This window comes from Egretta garzetta, unplaced genomic scaffold (assembly GCF_000687185.1).
Source record: "Egretta garzetta isolate BGI_Z169 unplaced genomic scaffold, ASM68718v1 scaffold228, whole genome shotgun sequence".
NCBI lineage: Eukaryota > Metazoa > Chordata > Aves > Pelecaniformes > Ardeidae > Egretta > Egretta garzetta.
This window is the reverse complement of record NW_009260758.1, coordinates 1,135,917-1,154,595: the sequence shown is the minus strand read 5'-3', so window position 1 is coordinate 1,154,595 and position 18,679 is coordinate 1,135,917. Positions and strand designations below refer to the sequence as shown.

Genomic DNA, 18,679 nt, shown 5'->3' with positions numbered 1-18,679 from the left:
CGGGGTTGTTTTTCAGCTTTCCCAGTCCTTGAGGAGAGGTGGACAAGCTTTCTCCTTGGGGTGGTTTGTAAAGGGCGTTGCTGGGGCTCGGGCTCCTCCTGTGCGGGGCTCGGGGCAGAGCCCTCCCTGCGCAGCGTTTGTCACCGAGCCGCGCCGGCCGTCCCGTGACCTGGTACGGGCAGACGTGAGACTGCGACGCTTCGTGGCGTGATTGGATTGAAACCTGGGGGCCTGATTTTCGGAGGCACCAGGCACTTGCAGTTCCTACCTGTCGTGGTTTAACCCGGCTGGCAACTAAGCACCACGCAGCCTCTCGCTCACTCCCCCCTCCCTCAGTAGGATGGGGGAGAGAATTGGGAAAAAAAGTAAGACCCGTGGGTTGAGATAGAGACGGTTTAATAAGAGAGAAGAATAACAATAGTGATGATAATAATGGTAAGAGAATATAAAGAATATATGTAAAACAAGTGATGCACAATGCCATTGCTCACCACCCGCCGACTGATGCCCAGCCCATCCCGAGCCGCGATCACTCTGCCCGAGCTGCGATCGCTCTGCCCGAGCTGCGATCACTCTGCCCACAACCGACCGACCAACCCCCCCCCGAGCATGACGGTCTATGGTCTGGAATAGCTCTTTGGTCAGTTTGGGTTAGCTGTGCTAGCTGTGCTGTACTCCCAGCTTGTTATGCCCCTGGCCGAGCAGGAGAAGCTCAGAAAGTCCTTGAGTAGTCTGAGCACTGCTTGGCAACAGCTGAAAACATCAGTGAGTTATCAACATTCTTGTAGTACTAAATCCAAAACACAGCACTCTGCTAGCTACTATGAAGAAAATTAACTCTATCCCAGCCGAAACCAGGACACTACCATGTCCACAGGAGCTGTGCTAAGCTGCTCTGGAAAGCAAGTCTGTAGCAAACACCCATGTTTCATCCTTTACGTGTTTATAAACTGTATGCACAGCAGCAGGAAGAATTAGATTTATGGTGTGGGCTTCCCACCTCTTGCAGAAAGTGCCATGGAGGCGAGGCTTAGCTACAGCAAAACCTCGGTGCTGACACTCGTTAAGGACTATGGCTTACATGGATCGTTACGGGACTCATGCAGGAGAGCTCAGGGCTTTGTGGGAGGCACCCATTTCATCTCCCAGTTAAGTCCTTCATAAATATTTCATACGGGCTTTGAGCAGGGCAGAGGATGAATTTCTGATGCATTTCAGGAAGCGATTCCGTGCCTGAGCCCCACTGCAGGTGCGGGCATTTCTGTAGCATCCTGAGCTCGGGATGCTCCCGGTCTTCTTGAGTTTCAGTATTAGCAGTCCCAAGTGACTGTAAAATCCCGATACATCAGTTATAATCAAGAACAATGTCGTAAGTCTAGGCAAAAATGAAACGTTATTATAGTAACTTGCACTTACATGGCTTTTCTCCTGAGAAACTTAAAATGTTTTATTAATTAGTTAAGCCTCGTGACACCCACTGTGGTTCTGCTTAGAGTTACTCTGTTTTGTTAGAAGTGAAACCAAAATACAGATGAATTAAATTTGTTCAAGGTAATACAGCCAAGTCCCCAAGGGCTTGCGCTGAAGCCGATTCAAGTCAGTGATGAAAGCTCTTTCACTACCTCCTGTACGTTTGTGGCAAGGTCTTTGAAAACCCAGGAACAGCTTTGCATCCCCTGAATTCCAGCGAGTAGTTCTTCCCAGTACATATATCTTTGTTGCTGTATCCTTATTATTTTAGAAGAGAATTAAGCAGTCGGCCGATAATCCCTGGAAGAAGTAGTTAAGATTTGGGTTTCATATACCAGCAGATGAATAATGCCCACAGTATTTTAGCATGGCAGCTGTGCAGAATAGACTTCTAGAATAAGCAAAAATATCTGTCTCTGTGTGATTTTCAGACTTTTGGTCTCATTGTTAAGCAATATTTTTTCTCCTTTTCATTTCCTCTGAGGCCCCGTAGAAAAAAATGACGGCATTTTTGTCAACAGAAATGAAAGACAAATGTTAACTTTAGAGGCAGAGGGAATTCATGGGCACAGATGAGGAGCTGAAGCCTGCGTAATGTGTCATGGCTCATCTTTCTGTGCCACCATTTTGTTCGTACTGCCCAACTAAAGTGAAAAATAGACAATTAAACCAGTGGTAAAGGATCCATGTGAACTCCAGCTGTGAATAAGGGATTAGTCCCAAAGCCCAAGGTGGAGCTGGTACGTGCTGCTGCACATATTTAACTGCAGAGCTTGCTACATCACAGATAGCCACAGCTTTTGGGGCTTTCCTTTGCGCATGTTGTGTTTAGGGCAATGCCCTTTCTCGCCTTTCTGCTTCACCTCCACAAAATATTTGCTCTGTTCTTGCTCACCGTAACAGGTTTGTTATGGCAGGACCCCTCTCGATCATCTACCAAAGGTCAGCGACATCTCGTGTAAGACCACAGAGGTCCTAAACCTGACCTGCTGACCGACCCAAACCAGCTGGACGTCAGGCAGAGGAGTTACTACATCCAGAGCCACGTCTTACCCCAAAACCCCTCTGTCTGACAGTACTGCAGGACTTGCCTTATTGGGGCAGAGTTTTGGGTTCCATGGTGTGAAAGGTTTGGTTGGTATCACTCATCATTTATATTTATTCTTTGTGTGTGCCCTCCTCAGCTACCTAGATTTAAAATGTAAAACCATCCATCAGTCAGAGAACACGGCCAGTATTCTAAACAAACACCGAGTTTTCAATAAACACCACATACAACAACAATATTAGCCCAATCTTTCCCTTTCCAGGTCCGAGCAGATATCACTCGCGTTTGTAATGTACCCTTCTTCATTCCAGTTTTGGAGATTTTTACATTGAGAGAATTTTCTTAAGGCAGCATTTAATTTAGGAACAACAAAATAGGGGTTTTGACAGCCATGGTGAGCAATGTATGACTGAAACAAATCTTTGACATAAAAGGTTTCAAATAAAATAGTCTCTGATCTCCAAGCTTTTTCAAAACTTTTAACCAAGCCTTTCAGCTCTGCTGCACTCTTTACCAGCCCTTTTTTTTCTCCTTGTTCATCGGGATGGTGGCTAGAAGAGGATTCTGGAGGGTTTATCAATGGTGTTTCAATCCAACAAAAAGAGAATGGTATCAGAGGATAAAATCAAAGATGAGAGAGTTTGCTTGTTGCATTAAGGGTCTTCCTAAATGATCATGGAAAATATTTCAAGTTCTGGTGGCAATGTTACAGCTGCGGTGGACTGCTCAGGATCTTTTTCAGCTCTCCATCCCTCTCCATTTCTCAGGACAGGATTAATGCTTCCCCCCCCCCCCCCTTTGTTTTCTTTGCTGTTTGTAGATCCAACCCGGGTTATGGTGTCGCCCTTCAGCATGGATGTCACTGTTGGAGAAAGCATTGTCCTGCCTTGTCAGGTGTCTCATGACCACTCGCTAGATATCGTGTTTACCTGGTCATTTAATGGGCATCTGATAGACTTTGAAAAGGATGGGGATCACTTCGAAAGAGTCGGAGGGGTAAGTATTAATGCTAAAGCAATCTCCTGACAGTAACAGAAGCAGGTATCAGAGGGAAGGATTGCAAACGGAAGGAATGGATTTGACTAAGTTCATAGTAGGAGACGTTATCCTGGGTCTTGTAGACTGAGGAGATGAGCATTGCCGGCTACTTCGTTATAGTTAATGTAGAATTGTTACAGTTGCTTAATGACAGGACTTAAATCTGCTCGCGTGAACGATGCGTCCACGTTGCAGTGGGATGTCTGTCAGAAGACCTGCAGTATGTCTCCCCATTGCAATAAACTGCCTTTCATTCAAGGAAGAAGCCCGTAGTAGTTCTTCTCTGATGGCTAGAAGTTTGCTTTCCTTTGTAACCGTAACATTTTCCTTCGCAGGTCAGATTTTATCTAATTTAGCCTCTTGCGTATTAGGCAGGGCTTGGGGAGTTTAATTTCTAACTTATTTACAATTTTAAAATGTTTTCACATCCTTCCTGAAGAATTTTTTTCCACTTTTATTGGGTGAAGTTAGCAAGAAAAAGGCGGGAAATAAATGCAACAAATTCTCAGCAGACGTAGAAAACTGGACAGGGTTTTGCATGTTGCCCTAAGGGAGGTTTTACAGGGACACGTGCTCCGCTGGCTTCCAGGCAGATTGGCAGGCCGTGTTTACATTTGTCCGGAGTGAAATTTAATGCTGAAAGGAAAAGGAAATACAATAGACAAGCCTTGCTGTTATCCCTAAAAAAAAAAAAAAAAAAAAAAAATCATTAAAAGATGCACTTGATGATTGATGCCGAGGGCGCACAGCAGCAGCGGCGGCTCCTCCTGTCGACCGCGCCTGCTGGGCCTGCAAAGGCAGAATTGCAAACTTTATTAATATTCTTCAGTCTGAAAGCCACAACCACAAGGTTACCCTGAGATTTCCGATGTATTGAATGCTTTGTGTCTGGAGAAGAATTGAGAGAGAGTTTTCAGCTTCCTATATGTCCAGAAACCTAATTAGTTCTATTCAACAGTTAATCAGACATGCACTTGGCATTTGGAAAACAAATTACCGCTGTTAGGTGATGCGAGATTTCCTGGGAGAGCGCTGTTCTCGTGATCTTTAGCACAAAAACGCCGGGCAATCAAAATGCTGGCTGTAATACAACGCCATGAAACTATTGCAGATGTCTCATAATTTGGGCTGGGTTTCACTTACTAAATAGATGTAGACACAACTTGGGCATCTGAATACCGGAGAGGCTATAAATTGGATATCCAGAGGGATGAAGGAGGAGTCGGAGCGAACCTGCCCTACATGAGCTTTGTCACATTGTTTTAATGGGGAAACTGCTGAACGGACCCAAACCAGCCGCCCCTGCCCCTTCTAGGAGCCATAATTTTAGAAACACTCCCGCTCTTATCTTCAAGGCAGACTCACATAATTTTAATAGGCCACGGCTTGCATTACTAATGTTTTCATCAGCCAGTGTAAAGTAAATCCATTAGTCACAGTGTCCTTCATGTGATAATGATGTTTAGCGCTCATTAAAAAGTAATTGTAACCACTTTTCCCTACTTTATCAGCAGGATTCAGCTGGCGATTTGATGATCAGAAGCATCCAGCTGAAGCATGCTGGGAAATACGTCTGCATGGTGCAAACAAGTGTGGACAAGCTATCGGCTGCCGCAGACCTGATTGTAAGAGGTATTTGAATTTTGCTACTGTTTGTTGTTGTTGTTGTAAATTTTTATTATTTTTTTTTTTCCCTATCTTGGGCTGCTGGTGAGACAGCTCCTGGGCTCAGGGACGTTCATTGGGATCCCAGCATCTCGTTTTTGATCTAAGAAATAAGCTCTAAGTACACGCTGGGGCTCACAGTACATTTTCAAACAGTGCGTGTAAAGATTCTTTCGTATATACGTACTCATATCACAGGCACGCAGCACAGATAAGCACACGAGTACATGTTCGTGGCCTGAATGCAAACCTGGCACCAACTGAGCTCGTTTATTTGATGAACTGTGCAGCAGGGGCAGGATCCAGCTTATTCACTGCACTTCTGCCCAGCAATATTGTCCCATTTCTAGAAATAACATGATTTAGTAACTTGGCTGGTATTTCCAGATCTATTTGTTACTGAACAGAGGTGATCTGTAAGTATGGCTTCAACAGAGATGCAGTGAGTTAACCCGAGTCTGGATCTTTACGATAAATACCGTATATATTTTCTTGCTCGTTAGCTTTGAGGAAAGTAAACTTCGATGCTGCTCTGTGCCCGCTACCCTCAGTTCTCGCAGACCCCAGCAAACTCTTATTTTGCACATTCTCCATGATCATAAGTTTTCAGGCAACTTGTTGAAAGGAGGAGAGCATGAAAAAGAAGTGAGAAATTCCCTGTTTATCAGAGCTCTGCCAGAGCTTAGGCCCTGAGCTTCCATGGAGAAACGTGCTCTTGCCTGTAGCTGGGCATTGCTGTTGCTGGTGTCCTCACAATATTGTTATGCTTTTTGCCACATTTCCCATGCAGGAGCATGAATCATAGAATCAAAGAATGGTTTGGGTGGGAAGGGACCCCCAGAGGTCACCCAGCCCAACCCCCCTGCAGGAGCAGGGACACCTTGAACCACATCAGGTTGCTCACAGCCCCGTCCAACCTGGCCTGGGATGTTCCCAGGGATGGGGCCTCCACCCCCTCTCAGGGCAACCCCTGCCAGGGTTTCACAACCCTCACTGGAAAGAATTTCTTCCTTAGATCCAGTCTAAGGACGCAGATGTTCTTAGCCACATGTTGTACAAGAGCTGGGCCCCGGCAGCAGCGAAGCCGCTGCTCTCCCCCCCAGGGGTTGCTCCCCGTGACACTGGCTCAGGTTTTTGCCGCAGCGTGATTTCACATGGTCTTTTTTTTTTTTTTTTGTTTTTCACAAGTGTTTCAAAACAGCCTGCTGATGGGTGCCTGGGTTAGGTAATTTCCTTAGTTCTGGCTCTGTAAACAAACTGAAGGAACATGAAATTCTCACAAGAAAATGCCCCTCGAGGATGGTAAAAATGCTGGTCTTGTCACTCCCTGAAAACATCAACAGGGACGGCTCCGTCCAGGCCACGGCTCCGCTGAAAGTTGTGCTGCACCATCTGACCAACTGCCTAAAAATTGGGAACCGTCCCCAGGCTGTGAGACTGGAGGAGGAGGTGGATAGCTGGTGCAGAAATAGAGCCTTCAGCCTAACTTTTAGAAGGTTTTGAAATATTGGAGTTACGTCAAAATGAGAAGAGATTTGATACTAGAATAAAAATCAATTATTTACGTCAGGGACTATCAAACGAGCGTACAGAAGTAACCCCTGGCACTGGCAGCACGGGGATCAGCCCACTTGTTCAGGACGGGATTTTTCCGCGCCATCGGAACAAGGGAAGCGCACGGCTGCCAGCAGCCCAGAAATATTTGGGGAATCGGTGAACTGAGAATGTTTCCCTCTCTTGGCCTACTGTAGCCTGCACCCTGCGAAGGAGTTTATCCTGAAATGTTGGGAATCACCATGGTTTTTCCAAGACATGGAGCAAAGACAGTTTGTTTCAGCCCCTGCCAAGCAGTAGGAGTAATTTGTGACCGATCCAATGCATTTCATTTCCCCGGCGTAACCCGTGGTGGAGGACCGGGGGAGCTGCCGGCTCCACGAGGCTGCGCTGCGTGGCTGCTCCCCCCAGCAAAACAATTTCAAGTTTTAATTTCTGAGAAATTAAATCTGGCTAGACCTGCTGAAGCTTTCATTTTAAAGACAGGGTATTGGAAGGTTTCAGGGTATTTTAGAGATTTAAACATGTCCAGCTCTCTGAATATGGTAGGAGAATAATTTTAGTCCAAAGAGTGAATTGCAAGAGAGGAGTTTGCTTGAGAGGATGCTTTTGGGGAGAGGCCTCACATCAGGCACCGCTACCGAGAGCAGTGGCCGTATGGTAGAGAGGAGATGTCTCTCCAATCGATGTGTCCTACGGCGCTTTACTGGTTAAAAGGAACTCAGCGGTGAAACCAAAAACATGGGGCCACACTCGGACACGATGCTCATTAGAGGCAGGGCCTTCGTTCTTCACCAGCCTCTGGGTGCATCCAAGCTGCAGCCAAAAATCATACTGGTAGGTGACGTGGGATGGCTGAGCTGGTCCTGAGGGCCGCAACAAGTGCCTTGGTGCTCCGTTGGGTAGCCCAGGCGGGCTGCGGGGCTCGGTGCTGCTGCCCACCTGGAGGCACCCGGGGGCTGCGGGTGGAGCTGGTGGGATCTGTGTGCTTGTCTGTCCCCCCGTGCCTCCCAAGCTCAATGAGAGCTGCTAAAGCACAGCCGGGGCTGCGGTTCACTCCTCTGCAAGGGTTCCGTTACCTCTGTCCTGAGCAAGGGAAGAAGACCAAAGCGCTCTTCCTCGACTCACCACGGAGCTCCAAGCACCCCTTTCCTGTAATTCTTCCAACAGGTCCCCCAGGTCCACCAGAAGCTGTGACCATAGATGAAATCACCGACACCACCGCTCAGCTGTCCTGGAGGCCAGGAGCAGACAACCACAGCCCTATTACAATGTATGTCGTGCAAGCAAGGACCCCCTTCTCGGTGGGATGGCAAGCGGTGAGCACAGGTAGGTCCATCGCCTGGCCCCCGAAGAGCTCCGCCGACGGAAAACACATCCATCGGCACCCACGCGCGGGCCGAGTGGAGCAGCTCTGCACCCTGAAGTGAAAAGTAATTTCACTGGCTGCAGAGCACCGGCCTTATTAACTAGTTTAGAATTTGGCAACCCAAAGATTTAGGGTCCAGTCAGTGCTATTACTCATCCATTTTTCTCATGAAGGCTTAAGAGAAAACAGAATGAATTCCTATCTTTTGTTGCTGCGCTGGAGATTTACAACAGTAATTGTGGTCTATAAAGATATCCCTCAGGGACAGACCGTGTCATCTGGCCTATCTTTAAGTAGAATTATTTTCCTGATAGAGGGAAAAATCCCATGATGTAATTGCTCATTCCGTCAGAGGTTAATTTTGTTCCAGTAACCGTTAAATAGAGGGAACACTGTGTTTTCAAAAGAGAAAAATAAAAACCCTTTAAACCTGTTGTCTTGCCACTTTGTTTTCAAAAAGTGGCAATTTAGGAGAAACACTTTAATAGCAGCAATTTTTGTGCTAAAAGCACCATGTTTTAATGCCGCCTCTTTTACTCCTTCGGCAGTTAACAAAACGGTAGCAAAATCCCATTGTCAATCCTTACTTTTTTTGTATTTACGTTAATCCCTCACTTTTAAGGGTATCAGATAATGACCTTTTCTTAGCAGTCTTTAATACTTTTGGTGGGATTTGTTGGGCTCCTGACCTGTGGCTGTCTCCTAGTTCCAGAGGTCATCGATGGCAGGACCTTCACAGCAACGGTGGTGGGTCTGAACCCTTGGGTTGAGTATGAATTCCGAGTCGTGGCTGCCAACCTGATTGGGATTGGAGAACCCAGCAGACCTTCAGAGAAGAGAAGAACTGAAGAAGCTCGTAAGTAGTCGTGGGCAACTGAGTTAAGTCCTGTTGAACAAGCGCTGGGCAGCGGTAACGACTGTGTCGCACTGGGGGAAGCTGAGGAGCCCATTGCTCTCCTCCCTCGTGGCATGTTGTTTGGGTGCACAGAAGTTGTGGAGCTCCTGATGGGCTCTTATGCTCAATCTGTGACTCCTGGATGTATAGGAAGACTTCATACCTTTCTCCTGCAGAAAGTGATGATTTTCAAAAAAAAAAAAGGTATTCGGGCAGGGTTTTTTGGAAAATACTGCCCAGTATCCATTGATGATTGATGAGAGAGATGTGCTCTTGAGAGCGGTCCCTCTGGTTTCCCATGATCAATGTGATGGAAACCACAGAGCACATACTGCAGCACCTAGAGCAGGAGTTTGAGCTTCACGGCTGGAGAGTCAGCAGGCCTCATGCTGGTGGCTTCTCTGGTTCTCAGAGTAACCTGGACCTCACCCTGTGGGCCATCAGCATTTGAGCAACCACCCTGGGCTGCCCTGTGGGTTGGATCATTTCCCAGGCATACAGAAGGTCTGATTTGGTGACCCTCTCCCAGGCATGCCGCTGCTTCACGGAACCACGCTGCATCTTCAGGCTGCTGCGGGCAGAGCTTAGCGGAGACCTTCAGCAGTGCCTGTGTTCAGGGATTTCGGCACAAGCTACCAGCCTGGAGAGCTTTAATGCTCCTTGATGTTGTCCCTGTCTTTTGATCCAGCAAGAAGTAGGCTCAGCGTGGTGGCTGCAGGGATATCTGCCTCGCTTATGGGAACCCCCTGGTCTGTGGCTCCTCCGTTCTGTTTCAGCCTGTAATGGAATAGACAATGAAATAGAAAAATAAATAAAAGCCCTTTTTTATGGAAGATAAATGTTTAAACTAAGCAATTAGTGACTGAATACACAAGTTAATTGACATACTTTTAATATACTATTATTGACATACTTTTAATGTGCTGTTTGCCATGGCAAATTAGTCATTCCCTAATAGTGTTTCTGGTACCCAGCAGGAAAGGCCAGCAGAGCCCTGTTGCTGCCTAGGTCTGTTCCATTTCAACGTGGTTTTCTGGTTTCAAAGTCGCCGTGTTCACCTTCTGCATCTTTTTGCAGTTCCTGAAGTCACCCCGGCTAACGTCAGCGGTGGCGGTGGGAGCAAGTCGGAGCTGGTCATTACCTGGGAGGTAAGTGGAGTCCAGACCGAGAGGCAAATTAATACAGTCCTGATCTGGATGCTCCCTTTTACCCCAGAATCCAGTAAAGCTTCTGTAGATTTCAAACGGTTTGCAGTAAAAAAAGCCCAGATTGTGTGATAAAATAGCCCAGCTATTAAAATTGAGCTACACCCCGTCCCCCAGCCCAGGCCCCCGTGCAACGTGGATGGGCAGGAGCCACCTAAGGGATAGCAGAGGGTTTGTGAGGCCAGGCTGGGCATGTCCTGACCTGGCTGAGAGTCGTGGCCAGCTCCTGGGCTTCAGCCCGTAGCCCTGCGCCGGGTTGTAGGGCAGCAAATAGTTAAGAGTTAGCACAGCGCATCGCACGCTGGCTCTCGTCGCTGCTAGTGAAAGCCAGCAAGAGGAGATAGAGCAATGAGAAATGTTTAATATTCCTCAAGGCAGTCGGGGTTAGAACTTTAGTCATTTGTCTGCTCATATTTTCATGTTATGATGCGATGCAGCTGGCGTATTTTTCCTAATAATGAACTCCCCCAGACATGCTAACACTTCCACTTCGCACTATTTCTGACCAAGCTGGCAGAATGAATCGCCAGAGATATTTTTAAAGTTATTAAAAAACTATAAATGGGGTTTTTTGTCCTCACCACACAGCTCAACGTGCTAAATTTCCTCCTCCGTTGGACTAATTAGCTACGCCGTGTCTCCTAAAGATACTGCAATATGTTTCAACAACACACGCGGCAAGAACATCAGCCGTGACTTTGAGCCGTAATTTGCACAAAATACAATTTGTATCTTGATAGAACAGTCAGTTTACTCTTCTAAATGTCCAGAGGCCTTTTCTTTATGGTCTGGTGTGGTTTTTGAGCTCTACAATACAGAGTAAGAAGCAGTCACCAAAAGTAACCCCCGCCCGTGCTTAAGCAGCAGGGACACCTGTGGGAGGGTGGCCCATAATTACGGATTATTTTGATACATTGAAGCTTTGGCTTTTGATGCAGCTTTTTGGGGGCTGGAGGCCTGAGAGCAGGAGGTGTCAGTGTGTCCAGAAGTGACCTGCAGGTGACAGGTTGTTTCTTCTAGCTGTTACCTGGCTCTTCCCTGCCCTCTCCCTCACGTTTGTGACAAGGGGCTCCCTGCCATCGCGGTCTGTACAGGTCCCGTCCTATGGGATGGGATGGTCGGCTGCCCTGCTCTGGGTCGCTGTGTAGCAATGGGCCAGCGAGGGACTACCAGCCCCCACTGGCTGGGACATTGCCAGGGTACGTTCTTCAGGGCTTCCCGTGCGATTCCAGAGATGTGAGAGCAGCTGCACGTCACATATATTGGGAAAGCAGGAACCACGTCCTTGGTTCACCCCACCAAACCTCAGCCTCTTAGCCACGGCAGCGCCTCAAATCACTCCCATCATTACAGAGGCCCCAGCTAGCCAGCGATGGAGGGTGGGTGCCTACGATGTTGAATTCAGTCTTGGGCATCTTGTGGAGACGCCGCTACAGGGAGCTCACGGAACAGCGAGGCTCTGGCGCAGTCGGGATGGGATGAATTCAGGTCAGGTGGGAAGGAGGACTCCAGCCGCCTCCCATCTCTAATTTAGGGCGCTAACTTTAGAAGGACCAAGAGCAATAGCCAGACAGAGAGATAAATGCGTGCCATTGCTGAAAGTGCTGTTTCTCCCGCGATCTGCCTGCCCACAGACGGTGCCCGAGGAGCTGCAGAACGGCGGTGGCTTCGGGTACGTGGTGGCCTTCCGCCCCTTCGGCACCGTCAGCTGGATGCAGACTGTCGTGGCCTCCCCAGACGCCGCCAGATACGTCTTCCGCAACGAGACCTTGCCACCCTTCTCCCCCTACGAAGTTAAAGTGGGGGTCTACAACAACAAGGGGGAAGGGTCGTTCAGCCCCGTGACGGTCGTCTACTCGGCAGAGGAAGGTAGAGCCGGGAGCCCACCCCACCGCCTCTCCCTCCTCCCTGCCACGGGGAGGTTGGCTGGGCCTGAAAGGGTTTAGGATCCACCTTGACATATCCTTTGATACCTAATCCTTGCTCTGATTTGTAATAAATGGTGAGCCGTGATTAATTCTTTGGATAGTCATTAAAATAACATTAATCGTAATGAAATCTTTTGATATTAATGGAAAAGTAATATGTAATCTGGAAAGAATTCCGCTGAGATTTAGTATGAATTAATGTCCACTGATTAGAAAATGTTCCCTCTTGTCCTAATTACAGTACACGGTATCCCGGGTTGAGTTTAGTAATGACATCTCACTGTTCCTCGGGCAGGGAAGCGGTGCTGTCTGGCACAGGCTGACAGGCCATCGTTTGGAAACGTGGCAGTCTGTTTGGGTGGCATGCCTCTCTTCTCGTGCAATGAAGGAAATAAATCCCTGGAAGTTTGGGACTCATCGCGCATAAAATTGAAAACTCTTTAATTCTATTTTTAACTCCCCTACCCAGAGCCGACGAGAGCCCCAACCACTGTTTTGGCCAGAAGTCTTTCTGCCTCAGACGTTGAAGTTTCCTGGGCTCCCCCTCGGGAGAACCAGCACAAAGGAAGGATCCAGGGGTACGAGGTACGGAAGCACAACGCGGCATCTTGCCAGTGCCAAGCACCGAGGAGATGCGGAGACAGATCGTGGGCAGTCACTGCAGTGCCGCTCCGGCCTGCCATGGGGCGGGGGGGTCCTGGGCCATCTTTGCTTCCTTTTGCCTGTTCCATACGTGGAGATTTCTGTCACATGGTAAACATTTACACGTCTCTTTCTGTGTGTGATCTGGGTGAAAATGGAGAGCGGAGCTTGCTGGGGAAAACCTGCGTGAATGTGCTTCATGGCCAGGCAGCGCCCGGGGTCCTGGGGAGGGAGCGCTGCAGCCAGGCTGGCTTCGAGCAAGGAGCAAGAAGGGATGGTAACGGGGCGCAGGATCTGTCCCGGTGGCTCTTGCACTTTGGGCTGAAGTGCCGGAGTTAGCGCTGGAAACGCCCGGGGGCCACCAGCCCGTAGACGGAGGTAAACACGTACCTGCTCCGCTTCCCAGGTCAGATGCTGGAGGCACGACGAGAAGGAAGAGAACGCAAAAAGGATCCGAACAGTCGGCAACCAAACATCTACAAAAGTCAGCAACCTGAGAGGCAACGCGCTGTATCACTTGGCAGTCAGGGCGTACAACACAGCCGGGACCGGCCCCTCCAGTGCCGCGGTCAACGTCACCACCAAAAAGCCACGTGAGTGTTTGTGAGGACCGGGGGGGTCGTGCCTGGGAGGGTTTCTGCCAGCGCTCCCCCCTCTCCTTCTCAAGCTTTCTCCAGTCTGAAGGAGCTGTCAGACTTTTCTTTGCTGGGTTTTTGTGCAGAAGACTTACCAACCTTTTTTTGTAGGGCTCTTCCCCGTGTTAAGGAAGCAGAGCATGCAAAACTGAAATCACAGCTGTGCAGGAAAATTAAATATTTATCTCAGCGTTCAAGAGGGCCTTTTTTTCTTCTGGTCTCAGGCATGTTGAGCATCTGACTGAATCCTTTTTTCATTTAGAGCACTGTGTTGTGTCACGCCGCCCGTGACCTTGAGGACACAGATCAGTGGAACAGCTCATTAGCTTGCCAGAGCGATAGGACTCTGGGCACGCTCCGCTCTGGTGGTAGAAGCCTCATTGGCACTGGGAGGGATCCAACTGGGAAATGGTGCTCCTTAGTAATACAGGGCTTGTGTGTATTTTGGTATAGCACCGAGTCAGCCCCCCGGGAACATCATATGGAACTCATCCGACTCCAAGATCATACTGAACTGGGACCAGGTGAAAGCGCTGGACAACGAGTCAGAAGTGAGAGGCTACAAAGTGAGTATTTTGTCAGCAGAGACAACACTGCCCTGCGCCCCCTCCCTCACCACCCCCTGGTCCTGCCGTGAATCCGCACTGACCTTCAGCTGTGGCTGGATCCTGGCATTGGGCTACAGGGAGCGTTGCCATCAATCCAGCGTCAAGTTGCCATCAAGTGCCCAGCGCCAGGACAAGGGGCAATGAGCACAAACTGAAACATAAGAGGTTTCAGTTGAATATGAGGAAAAACTTCTTTACTTTGAGGGTGACGGAGCCCTGGCCCAGGCTGCCCAGGGGGGCTGTGGCATCTCCTTCTCTGGAGATATTCAACCCCCGCCTGGATGAAGTCCTGTGTAACACGCTCTAGGAGAACCTGCTTTAGCAGGGGTGTTGGACTGGGTGATCTCCTGAGATCCCTTCCAACCCTTGCCATTCTGGGATTCTGTGATTCTGTGAAGTTGGGGTTTACAGTAAGACCAGACGAGGTGGTTTTTTGTGGTGCTTGCATGGCTTTCCAGGTTAAAACCAGAGCATTCCTCCAGAAACAGAAGCCATAAGCCAAACTCTCACTCTGTGCAGAGGGAGCACATTCTGCTGGCCACTTGCCCTTGCCCCAGCCATGCTCACCCCAGCCATGCTCACCCCTGCGAGCACCCGTGCGGGTCTCGGCCCGCAGAGCTTCACCTCCTCCTTCCCTCTGAAGCCCCACCTGTAGGACTGCTCTCCCCACCCTTGGTGGAAGCCTCCAAAGGCTGTAGTTGACTCCTTAATGGCAGGTAAATAAAATGCTTTTTTAATAGCTCCCGTTTTCTTCAGAGAGCAAAGCCAAAAGGTAAAGAAAGAGAATCCTCATTAGTGGCAGTTTTAATAGGGTATAATTTAACTAGAGAGAAATCTTGGGGAGAATTCAGCTCTATCACCTTACACAAGGGTTTCATTTAGCCCAAAGAAGACATCAGTGTGCGACTGCCAGCCCTTGCCTTGAGGGTTGAGTTGTGCAAACGTTTTCCAGCAGAGCTTGAGGCGATGAAGAACCTGGACACGCTTCGTATTTTGCTCGTAGTCTGGAACGCCGGCGGCGGCAGCTCTGGGAGCCTCTGCCACCTCTCCCCAATGTCTGCCCTAACTTTGAAGTCTCTTTGGTGCACTGCATGGGATTATCAAAAATAAGTAATTCCTGGGGGGTTTCAGTCAGAACATCAGATGAACCTCAGCAGTTTGGGCCAACTTTTCACTGTGTATTTTAGGTTTGAAAATCATAAGAAGTCGTCAGTTGAAAGAGGGCGAGGGAGACTTGTCACCCTGAAAAAACAAACTCCATCTATCGGGTTTCGAAAACGTCCTCTTTTAACTTGCTGTTGGGATAACACAGACATGGATTTCTTTCCTGAATCATGGCAAAACATTTCCTGTTTTTCTTCTTTTTTCCTGGAAATCTTGTATTTTATGTCACGATTTATGATCAAAATTAGAATTCCCAGATCTTAGAAGTAATTAAAAAAAACCCAGTTATTCTGGGAAGCCGTTTGTGGCACTGCATCCAAACACCCCAACTCAGTTTCCTGAAGAAAAGTATCCAGTTTTGGCCTCTCTGCATAAACCTTGGGATTTATTTTAGCTTGATCAAGCGACAGATTTCGCTGAGGGGCTCTGCCAGGTACCCAGGGCTGCGTTTTGTGCTGCGCATCAGCACCACCCTCCTCCCAGTGTTCCCTCCCATCCAGGTACCATCACCGCGGTGCTGGTTTGGGTCCCTGGGGGGGGGTCCGCATGGCCCCGCTGTGACCAGGGCCCGGCAGGAGGAGAGCAGCAGCACATCTGGACAATGCCTTAGGGCAATGGGCATCTCTGCCGTTTCTGCCTCCTCTTCTCTCTCCCCTCCGCTGCAGGTTTTGTACCGGTGGAACAGGCAGAGCAGCACGTCCGTAATAGAAACGAATAAAACCTCCGTGGAGCTCTCCCTGCCCTTCAACGAGGACTACATCATCGAGATCAAGCCGTTCAGCGACGGGGGCGACGGCAGCAGCAGCGAACAAATCCGAATTCCAAAGATATCAAGTAAGGACGGGAGGAACCGGGGTCCGTGCCCGCTTCTGCGGCCGCCGAGCCCCGGGGAGCCGGCGTCCCCAGCCCCTCTGCCCCTCGCCCTCTTCACCCCAATCGCCCCTTGCATCTACAGAGGGGGGGAAGCAGAGCCCTGCAGCTGAGCGGGGCGGGCCGTAGGGCTGGGCATTTCCCAGGGGGCTGAAACCCAGACTCACCCGGGACCAGCGGGCATTCCAGCCCACGCTCCTGACCTCATCCTGAGTCAAGAATTGAACCCTAAGCCGCGCCATCATCAGCAGTCATATTGGTATTTAAGATTTCTAGACGCTTCCCACTCGCCTACTTCCGCACTTTATATATATGTTGAATATATTGTTTCGCTGCAATTCGCTATAACCAAATACAAAACGCGGTGTTGGGAGGCTTTTAAATTTATAAGGCTACTGTATAGCCCTATTCCATTGTGTGCCGGATGCATAAATATTTATTTAGGGAAATGAGGTTGTGTAGAAGAACAAACAGAAAAGAGAGTATTTTATTATACAACGTTGCTTTTGCAAAATCTCCATGTCCCATCTTCCATTAATAATGCCACAGTTTATACGCTGCATTAAATCAGGAGCCTCTGCAATGCAGGAATACGGCATTAAAATTACAGCAATGTAAAAAACCCTGGGTGAGATCAGAATTATCTCCACCGTAGTTGTACGCCGTGGCTATGTAAGCCATACAGAAGAATTTAATCAGCAGGCACAGGAGAGCGAAGGAGAGCAGGAACACATGCCAGTTCCTGTTTGGCTCAATGCAGCGGGCCCCGGAGCAGCTCCTCCAGGATGTGGATCGTGCCAGGCTGGTGCCATAAGTAACAGCTTGAATATAGTACAAGTGTTAAACAAAAAAAAATAAAAATAATAAGTAAGCAGGCCGTGAAGTAACAGGGTTGTGAAAGTAGCCTTGACGCAACAGCGGCAGGAATTTAAGTTAAACCCAAAATTCAGGTTAGGGAGGTGAAACCCAGCTTGGGCTAAGGGCCGCGGGCTCCTCACGTCCCCTCTCCCCTCTCTCCTTTGCTCAGATGCGTACGCCAGAGGGTCCGGCTCGTCGACCTCCAACGCCTGTACCCTGTCAGCCATCAGCACAATAATGATATCGCTCACAGCCCGGTCCAGTTTATGACAAAAATTACATAAAGGACTTCTTGTTTATAATATAAGCAACATTTAGCTAGTTGTTTTGAAGACACCCAGTACTAAGTAATATTGTGGTTTGAGTACATCTTACTACTGGAAAAATGTTTATGCTTCTTTAGGAATGGCATTATACAGTACTTCCTCAAAGCAAATATAGCTTTGTCTGAAGTTTCCTTGGAAACTCTGCAATGCACTGAAAACATCTGTAATATGATGTTACCAAAGCAGTTTACATATGTCCTTATATGCATATTTTTTATTATATATTTAGTGTTTTATAGAATTTTTTAAAGTTAACATATGATGTAGATATTAATTTTTTCCTCTGCTATAAAATGCGACGGACGACGTTATCATGAAAATATTGTTTGGGATTTTTTCCTTTATGACGGAGAGTTCAGAGGTGTTCTTGGCGCATTGGCTGCAACTTTACCGCACGGGTTTGCAAGGCTGCGCAAGGCAGAGCTGTTCCAGATGGGGTTCGTGAGGCGGCTCTACGTGAACGAGGATTCCTGTGTCAAAGCAAGTGCTTACAACAGGCGAGATGTTACATTTTATTCGGAGGTCTAAGCCGGACAAACTTGAAACGCTCAGTAAGAACCCTATCGTCTTGAAAAAACACATGAATTTTGGTTGTTTGTGGACTACAGGGCATGTAGCTGATCTTCTGGCATCGCGCAGTAAAGGTCCATTTTTACTGTCTTGAAATAGCTTTGTCTTTATCATCATTAGCATTAAATTGGGTCGGAATGAAGATACTGCAAGGGTGCGATCTCTGCCTCTGGTGACACAAAGGGACAGGTACCCGAAGGAGCGAACGACGCCGTTCTTGCCTTTGGGTGTAAACCCAGCTAAACCCACCCCGCTTTGAGGGGATTTTATTCCAAGGAAATTCGAATACAGCGACTCCGAGAGGTAAAGCTGCCCTGGGCTCGTTGTCCGAACACACGCTCGCTTTCCACGCGCATTGGAACATAACCCATCACCCTTCCTAGCTCCACTCTATGGAAAACGCTTGGGAAATCTGGTCCGGACAGAGCGCATCCGAGGAGCCGTGCCGTGCTCCGGGAGCGGCCGCGGGGCTGCCAGCGAGGAGCGGGCTCTCCACGGGGAGGTGGCATCTCCCCGGAGCTCCCCGCTAGGAAGCCTGCGTTTCCGCAGAAAACTCTTCATAAGGCACCTGAAGGCAACACAGCGTCACGCCGGAAAACGACAATATCCACAGCAAAATAATTCTTCTTCCGAGAGGGACTGTTTGTTACTACGGGGGAATTTTGTAAGTTCACTCAGATGGGATAACGCTAGTAAAAGGCAACGGAATTTTCTATAAAATTTTCAAGTTTAAACGCGCTGCAGTGGTTTATTATTTTTTTTTTTTTCCTGATAGCTTGAATTTGCCTGTAACTTGTCTTTTTTGCTTAAAAAATAATACAGTTAACTTTTAGA

The 18,679-nt window shown here is 48.4% G+C and overlaps 1 protein-coding gene across 1 annotated transcript in view; it reads left to right on the top strand.

Annotated features, from left to right (window-relative positions):
- CNTN4 (contactin 4) overlaps window positions 1-17,219 on the top strand; it is a 138,667-nt gene extending 121,448 nt beyond the window's left edge. Inside the window, 11 exon segments of the mRNA XM_035901394.1 lie at window positions 3,339-3,514; window positions 5,071-5,188; window positions 7,946-8,104; window positions 8,851-9,000; window positions 10,117-10,187; window positions 11,879-12,113; window positions 12,642-12,757; window positions 13,221-13,407; window positions 13,903-14,015; window positions 15,887-16,055; window positions 17,119-17,219. Coding sequence (XP_035757287.1) covers window positions 3,339-3,514; window positions 5,071-5,188; window positions 7,946-8,104; window positions 8,851-9,000; window positions 10,117-10,187; window positions 11,879-12,113; window positions 12,642-12,757; window positions 13,221-13,407; window positions 13,903-14,015; window positions 15,887-16,055; window positions 17,119-17,219 — 1,595 coding nt within the window.
- Window positions 17,220-18,679: the final 1,460 nt, after the last annotated feature.